At 41.5% G+C, this 9041-nt stretch overlaps 1 protein-coding gene across 1 annotated transcript in view; it reads left to right on the forward strand.

The window, feature by feature from the left end:
- Positions 1-9041, forward strand: part of grin2ab (glutamate receptor, ionotropic, N-methyl D-aspartate 2A, b) — a 119707-nt gene that overhangs the window by 95509 nt on the left and 15157 nt on the right. Inside the window, exons 11-13 of the mRNA XM_005750193.1 lie at positions 4841-5009; positions 7287-7440; positions 8900-9025. Coding sequence (XP_005750250.1) covers positions 4841-5009; positions 7287-7440; positions 8900-9025 — 449 coding nt within the window. The remainder of the gene's footprint in view (positions 1-4840; positions 5010-7286; positions 7441-8899; positions 9026-9041) is intronic.

A 9041-nucleotide genomic window follows, 5' to 3' on the forward strand; every position in this document is an offset into this window, starting at 1 on the left:
CCAGTGATTTTCCTGCAGTTTGACATCTCGTGCGATCTTGTGAATTTCATGAGTTCAGCAACTAACCGCTCTTACTAGATTGTACCAGGTCATCTCAACAAGAACAAATTAAGTTGTTGAATTTCGTACAGATCCTTCATGATTTAATTACGTTCATAGAAGCATGAAATTATTGTGTTTAAATTACAAGTTAATTTAGACATGTCATTTTGTTTTTAATGTAACAAACACCCAATTTACTTTTTTCAGTATACCAAAAAAAGTAGTGGAGCCTACTCGAATTGACTGAGATGGATGCCTTCCTGAAACCACGATCCAAAGCATACGAAACTGAAAGTTATTGACTTGCTTCACTCGAACATGATATGAACAATTTAATCTAGCCTCTCTGCATATCATGTAGTTTCTACACTATATAGTTACACTTAACTTTAAAGCATGAGGCACTTATGTTAAATACACGCAAGATGCTTACGTAAATCCAAGAGTTGGCCAATCCCTTTTTTTCAGCGTGCGTCATCACGTACTTCTGTCCATCCCATTCTTATGAAGGGGGTATATTCTGGAAATTTAACACAACATTGTTTTGATTGCAGTGTCACAGGAACACTAAATTTCATTGCATCTGGCACAGATGTTCAGCCTGACTCAAGGTTTGAGTTTGAGTCTTAGAGTCAAAGCTCACTTTGACCTCACAAAACACATTTTTAAACTCAAGAATTCACAAGACAATTATAACAAAAACTTCACATAATTTTATAACAGGATAAAATGATGAGAGAATGACATTTTATATCCAAAAGGTCGAGCAACAGCTTCGCTGTTCTGCAACACACTTTGTAGCTATTATTCTGTGTCACAGCTCAGGAACAGAAGGGGACATTGTGGCCATTTTTAATATTGTCCATCTTTGAAACTATATCAGAGCCTGCATGGAATATACATAATAAATCTGGACTGATATGGCTGTAAACCTCATCATGATTGGTTTGCAGAGGCCAAAAACCCAAAGGTGGTAATTCCAGTTGAAATTTGGACAGTTTTTCTATAGAAAAGTATTTTTTTAAATAAATTTTTACATTTAACTGTTTATTAATTGATTAATTGATGGACTGATGATTTAAATTATATACTGTACATGTGAAAAGTACATGCAGTATACTAAATAACTAGGTTTAAGACAGTTGTTTGGATAAAGCTTTTTGGGCTTGATCAGGTGACCCTAAACCTTCTCTTAGTTAGGCTTAGTTATGTCAACAGGTCTGGGCTGCTAGGGCAACCCATGATGCACTGAGTATTTCTTCATTTTTTCACTCTCTACACCAGTGTGCATTTAATCATTAGTTATTATTCGACTCTCTTCCACTGTATGTCTTTTGTCCTGTCTCCCTCCCCTCACCTCCAGCCACTAGTGGCAGATGTCCACCCCTCCCTGAGCCTGGTTCTGCTGGAGATTTTTTCCTGTTAAAAGGAACTTTTTCCTTCCCACTGTCGCCAAGTACTTGCTCACAGGCAGCCGTCTGATTATAGTCTTTACCTTCCAATAAAAAGCACATTGAGGCTACTGCTATTGTGATTTGGTGCTATATCTATAAACTTATTATTGATATGTGGTATTCTGTGAAACAAGCACCTTATCTTGGCATCAACACAGTGTTCAGTAGATTAGAAAATGTTGATCATCAGAGGCATTAAATTTCTTTCAGCCTTTTTTGTTTTCATACCAAGAACATAATCTTGCTTTCTGGGCAACTCCGGGGCACTCAGTTATGTGTAACAATTTTAGCAGAGGTTAATTTATGTTATAAAAAAAAGAACAAACCCCAGCCTGCACCACGCCTGGAGACAGAAAATGAAAAGATGTTTCATGTGGGACGCTGCCCAACCTTTTGTCATCGGCCATCTGGAGTGCTGCAACATCCACCAAGCCGGCCTCGTAAAGTATTCTGTTCAGCAGAACGCTGCAGCCTGCCCTGCCGTCAACCTCCCCAAGTTCTCCCTGCGCTCCCCACCTCCTCCACACTCTTCTTCCTCACTGGCTAACCGTGGCTGTTCGCATCAAATTCTAAATTCTGGTCCTGGCGCTCAAGGCTCCTCGGGGAGTCGTGCGTCCATATCTGCAGGCTGCGGCCTATCCAAACTCACCAGCTTGTGCTTTGTGCTCTGCTACAACTGGCCACTTAGCTCTCTGCTCCCTGCGGCAGCTTCGTCGTCATTTCACCTGGCCTTGACTTCTTCTTCTTTTTTTCTTTTTTTTTTGCTCTTGCTCTTCCCCAACAGCAAAATGTCCTTTCTACTCCAGGCGGGAAAGCAGAATTGCTCCATATCCTGTGTTGTAAAATATTCCCTTGAATATCTTGATTCCTCACTCACATTAAAAACAACCCTCATACCCGTTTGCTTAAAATTTTTTCTTATCATTATTTTTAGCAAGTCTTTATCTGATATCTGATGTCTTTATCTGGATCCCAGAACATTTTTTTATCTGCTATCAGCACTCTTGACAACAGTATCACAAATTCACACAGGCTTTGCCATGCTACTTCATTTAATGTGATTATTTTATGTGTGCGTATATATATATATATATATATATATATGACAGCATAGTACACTTTTACTGTTACTGTCCACCTCATTGATTGATGTTTGTTCTGCACTGCATCTCATTTGTGTTGCAACAAATTGATAATTTTTCAGTTGATTTAAGATGAAAATGATGAAAAGATATTTTTGATAATAGGCCTTTAATAACATCAAATATAGATTCCTCAGATGTCATATCAGTTCAATGTGTTTTAACGTACATGACATTTGTTTTTAAGTCAGCCCAGCAGAGAGCTTTTGAGCCTTTTTTCAGCAGCGGCATGTCAAACAACACTGAGGACTCTTCTCTTTGAAAGAACTTAAAAGGCATTATTGTAGAGGCTGAAATATGTCGCATGCCGTCTTGAATGTATAAACAAAAAGAAGATATTTTTCAGATATACAGTGAAAGTAGAACTTTCTCAATTAAACTCCTCTTGGATTTGCTCCATTTATCTACTTTACAAATGGACACCTCGACCAGTGGCTCTCCGTGACAAGATAAGGCAGCTTTTCTATTTTGCTCATTTGCACATTTTGGATGTCCAGTTTGGAGCCCCTAAATATGCATTATAATCGACTGAGGTTAATTTTGTCACTTATTGAGTACCATATGTGTGCTTTCATTAACCACAACACAGCCCTAATGTTCAACTAACATCTCTTTTCTGAAGCATTCTGTGTCATCAATGCGTCGGTTCATCCAGACAGCAGAAAATAGTTGAAATTGTTCAGGATAGTCATTAGCGTGGGTTAGCATAGATGGGATAGGATAGGACTGTCACTGCTAACCACAGGGGAAGTGCAAAAACTCACCGGTAATTACTTTCTTTGAAGATTTCTTTAACAGCCGGAAGCCACCATATTAAAGGTTTTGCATCTGTAGAACTCAAAGAAGGCAGACGGGAGATGCCTCAGAGAAATGGATGCATCATAACAACCTCTGAGATTATCAGCACTGCAGGCAAGGACTATTAGACATCTGAATCACCTCTCATACAGAGCTTAACTTGTGACCTTAACCAGTCATCCGCTAGAGGGGATTGCTCTAAAATCTGAGGTAAAAAGACAAGTTTCTTCTACAATTGTCATGTTTATGTGCAGCACTTCATGTGCAGATGTCCATACATCTGTATACAGTATCTAACCCCCTACAGCTGCTACATTTACACAGTCACTACTTCCATATCATTTGCATCTGTTTGTTGTTATGAAAATAATCAAAGAGATGTGCTATATGTGACCCTCAGACAGCCTGTTGGTGTGTGTGTATATGTGTCTGTGTGTTTGCATGTTCAGAGAGAGCCCAGCTGGGAAAAACTAATGCATACAGTATGTGTGCATTAGAACACCTGCGACACTGAGATTTTACATACTCAGACTCCCTCACGCGTACGTATACGATGCTTGCTCTGGCTCTTTCTGTCTCTCTCGTACACGCAGTAATGATGCGCCGCAGATACAGTCGACTGCAGTTAAAGGATCTGTTAATCCTTTGATGTGTCGTGTCTTTGACAGTCGTTCTCGGTGTTCTGTGCGCGTGAATCCCTCAGTTCTTCATGAACTTTCTCCTGAATTGGAGTCAGCGAAAAAGGCAAGTGAAAAGGTCACAGAGCTGCTGCTCCCATCCGCATACAGTACGCTACATCAAAGATTGCTGACATGGGAACGGAATTAACTTTTCATGGAAATGCTTTTGAAAATGCTGGTAGGGTTTAATAGATTATGAGAATCATTTGATCCAACAATGCAGTTTAGTTCACTGCTCTGAGGTCCTCGGGGACGGCTGTCAGAAAAGTTTACTTAAACACCGGCTCGAATTCTGTGCATCCTATGTGTGCGGCTGCGGAGTTTTTTGGGGCAGCATCTTCCTACAGACGAAAGCTGAGAAACACCGAGGAGGCAGAGCGAAAAGGACACAGAAGACAGATGAGGAAAGGACAGCTGATATTTTAATTATGTGGGTTGGTTGTTCTGTAGAGCCTGGCTCTATTTAAAGCCCAGTAGCTTATGCTCGGCACCCCTGTGTTTTCATCTGGTTTGGGTAGCTGGCACTAAGGGAAACACACAGTCCCTCACACACAGACTGAAAGCTCTCTCTACCCTTTAGTAGTGTCATAATTCTAGTTTTACAGTTTGATGGAACCACCAGATGTGGAGCGAGTAGGCAGCTCGCACAGTTACACACATAACACTCAAATGTCCTCTGATATAAAAAATGACCTAATTCTGTTTGTGCATATGCTTGTTGCAGTAACAGCACATCAGGAGGCGCTTATATTAAGCAGTGCTGCAAAGGTTTCTGCATTGACATTCTCAAGAAGATAGCCAGGAATGTGAAGTTTACCTATGATCTCTACCTGGTCACCAATGGGAAACATGGAAAGAAGATCAACAACGTCTGGAATGGCATGGTTGGAGAGGTACTGCCTGTCTCTGTCTTAATAAATGAATGTATATTCTGTGAGTCTGACTTTCTGTGCAAGCATTTCAATTAACAATGATATGAAATAGAACTTTAAGTATAGCAGTGACATAGTGCTGCCTGCTAAGTTTTTTTTATGCTTACGCTACCAGGCTACTTTTGCAAAATGAAACCTGTTCTCTCTCCGGGCGTAATATAATGATGTTCTGTGAGATGCCACCTGCGTTTCCTAATTACACACGAGATGTCATTTAGAGTTGGTTCCTTCACATACTGGCACACAGATATATTGGCTGCCTTTAGAAATCAACAATGCCCACGTTTTCACTTAGTAGCTAGTTACAGCTAGTTACAGTTTGCCAGCACTGGGTTGGATTCCCTTTTGCCTTCAGAACTACCGAAATTCTTCATGGAACAGTTTTAGCAAGCCGCTCGAAACATTGCTCGCTGATTTTGATTGTCTAAGATGTGAAAATCGCATTTCAGCACATTCCAAAGGTGCTCCGTTGTTTGGAAATCTGTCAACTGTTGAGGCCATTTGAGTACACTGATCTCACTGTCATGTTCAAGAAACCAGTTTGAGTTGATCTGAGCTTTGTGACATGGCGCATTATCCTGAAGCAGCCATCAGAAGACAGGATGGATCCATGGTTTCATGTTGTTGACCTTTACTTCCAAAAATCACATTAGAAATCCAGACTGATAAGACCAGGAAAATGTTGGTATGCCTGTGCAAATTGTAGCCTCAGATCCTTTGTGTGGTCTTCTGCTGCTATAGGCCATCTGCTTCAAGGTTGGACACTTGGGATCTTTGTGTTTTGTATTTAATTTGGCTTATTTTCACTTTCTGCTTTGGTTTAGGCACCAAACGAGACTCCCAAATACCCACATTTAGTTACGTTTATTAAAAGATGCAGTGTAAAATATGCTCCTTCACATTAGTAATGACACTTGTTGACAAATGACAAGTTAGGGGTGACAGACCTATCGCACTAACCATAAACCGGTCTGTCAGGGCATCGTGGGTAAATGAGCCATGCTAGTTTGGCCAAATGAGTATTAATTGATGGTCCCAGAAACGTGAATGGGCTGAGAGGCAAGGGGCCAGTTAAACAATAATATTTAGCAAAGTAAAAATGAATAAGCCGTAAGAGGGGGGGGCATTTTTCCCACTTTCATTTCCTTTAATACCGATAAAAGTGATTCTTAAAAAATGGATTGCTAATGGGGTTTTTTTTTAAAGAGGCTCAGTAATCGCAATTGTTTTTTTTAATTAAATTAATTAATGTCTCAGTACAAGAGCAATACTGTTTAAGTGGGATGAACTTGAAATAAACTGCAGTGCCTGTGTTAATTCTAATGAGGGAACTTGTAATTCTAATGACTTCTTTTTATTACTTTAAGGACAACGATGGAGCCCTGGGGGCACCGAGGCATGTTTTAGACTTTGGCTATAAAAACAATGCGATTAGCTGGATCAGTTCAATGTTTCTGGTTGTTTCACATAGTTTGTTATCAATATGAAAAATATAGAATATCAGCTTTGCTCTCAAACCTACAGTTTGCACTCTCAGATCTCAAAACACAGCACTGGGAGGTACTCTTTAATCTGTTTTGATTAGCTTCAAAGTGTAACAGAAATGCAACGACTGCCCAGCCGCTTGTTTCTTTTCACTGAACAGTTATGTCCGTGGGTCCTGATTTAAAAAGGGGACAGGACACCATCAGTCTTACCCAATTCCTATCAATTATCTTATCTGGAAATGATTTATTCAGCCACAGATCATATTAAACCTAAACGCTGCCACAGGGAAACCTTTAAACTGAAATTTACACCAGAGATAATGAAACCTGACATTACGATCCACAGATCGTTCACGGATCAGACCACTAGAAGCCTTTCAACAATTACATTTGAAAAAGAAAAGCATAATATTTTATTTCCTACTAAAAAAGACATCTTCATGAGCAGAATGTCCCTCTGTCACAATACACTGAGACATTTACAAATGGTGGCACAATGAAAAAGACAGCTATACTTTCACTTTTCATCGGATTGGCTGGAGCTGCCCTCCAACTACGACTGACATTCCGAGTTATACCCTGTGATACAATGTGATATTTCACATCCAAAATAAAAAGCAGGAAAAAGTCAGAGTGAAACTGTGTGATGTTGGCCAAATATTTACAGAGCTCACTGTATTTATTTCTGACAGTGTAGGCAGTAAGTCATGCTCTCGGTATAACAGTGCTTCTCTCTCTCTCTGGTTGCTAGGTGGTGTATAAAAAGGCAGAGATGGCCGTTGGCTCGTTGACCATTAACGAGGAGAGGTCGGAGGTCATCGACTTCTCTGTGCCCTTTGTGGAGACTGGCATCAGCGTCATGGTGTCACGCAGCAACGGGACCGTCTCGCCTTCAGCGTTCCTCGGTAAATCCATCGCTCTCTTTTTAACTCGACCCCCTTTTTTTTTTTTTTTTTATTCTCTGGCGGTCCCCCAACTCAGTTGACTACTGGGGGCAGAGAAAAGGGGAGGTGCTTACATGTTGGCGAAGTCTTGCACATAAAATGGAATATTTTATTCAGACAGTATATGCTGGCCAAATTCCACTTGTACTCTTGACTTTATCTGAGCCTCAACACCCTAAGCACATTAATATTTCTACCAGAGCAGAGGAAGTGGAGCGTGCCAGCTGTTTTTTGAAAAGTCAGCTCAGACAAAGCACTCTTGATACACCCCTCCCCCCTTTCCTCTCCCCTGCCTTCTCCTCCTCTCCAGTTGTTCAGATGACTAGGAATTGAAGCGCTCCTCTGTGGTTGCCTAATGTCTTGTATTGTCATTGGAGCGAGGCAGGGAGCGAGGGGATGTATTGGACCATGCGTGTGTTGGTCCCAGCGTGTCAAGCCATGTGTCAGTATGCACGTGTGTGTGTGCTGTGAGAAAAACAAAAACAAGACATTTTTGCGATATTATATATGCATACATATATATTTATATATATTTATATATTGGGACGTTTGTGTAGTGAGACAAGGATGTGTGGAGAACAAAGGTGCTGTGGCCGTATGTATGTTAAGGGGTGAATGCTTTGTGCGTGTATTTATGTTAAAGCTTATTGTATGATTGCGTGCATGTATGCATGTGTGTGTGTTTAAGCAAATGTGTGTGTTGAGCCTGCGCCAGGGTATCAGTGACGGTTCAGTATCTCGCACTCATATTAGAGGCACCTCAGCGCACAATCTCTCAGGGTTGGCTAACCCTGGCAGTCGCATACTTACACATGCAGTGACACACACACACACACACACATACAATTTGTCTGGGTTCAATGTCTCTGGCACTCATCCCGCTCTCTGAACTCCTGCCCTGCTACACACCAAACACACAAATAGATCACATACACATGCCCACAGCAGGGCACAGCAGATCACTCTGGGCTTGGTTCCTCTCTCTCTCCCACTCTCCCTCTCTCTCCCTTTCTCTCTCTTTCTCTCTCTCTAACCCTTTCCTCTACCATCTCCCCCGCCCCAGGCCTCTCCCTCTCTCTCAGCTCTCATCCAAGGGAATAATGAGAAATATGGAAATGTGCTCCGTCAAACTCTCTGTGACTAACTCTCCCTCTCCTTCCCTCCTCTCTCACTCCATCTGTATCCCTTTTTCCCCTCTCTGTTTCTTCTCTATCATCATTTCCTCACTTTATCTCCCCCCTCATCCCTGTTTTTTTTTGTGTGTGTGTGCGTCTCTTCTTTTATTTCCGCGAGTCTGTCTGCCTCCACTTTCCCTCTACGTCCCTCACTCCTGCTCCTCCACGATATTTCGCTGTCTCGTGTACTCGATTTGCCTTTAACTCTTTCTGCTCCCTCTCTCTCTCCTTCTCCTTCCTCTCAGAGCCCTTCAGTGCATCGGTTTGGGTGATGATGTTTGTGATGCTGCTCATTGTCACAGCCATCGCCGTCTTCCTCTTTGAGTTTGTCAGTCCGCTGGGCTTCAACCGCAACTTGGCCCAAGGCAAAGGTAGACTTACACACAC

The sequence above is a fragment of the Pundamilia nyererei genome, unplaced genomic scaffold, assembly GCF_000239375.1.
Source record: "Pundamilia nyererei isolate P.nyererei 1_Seehausen unplaced genomic scaffold, PunNye1.0 scaffold00265, whole genome shotgun sequence".
Taxonomy (NCBI): domain Eukaryota; kingdom Metazoa; phylum Chordata; class Actinopteri; order Cichliformes; family Cichlidae; genus Pundamilia; species Pundamilia nyererei.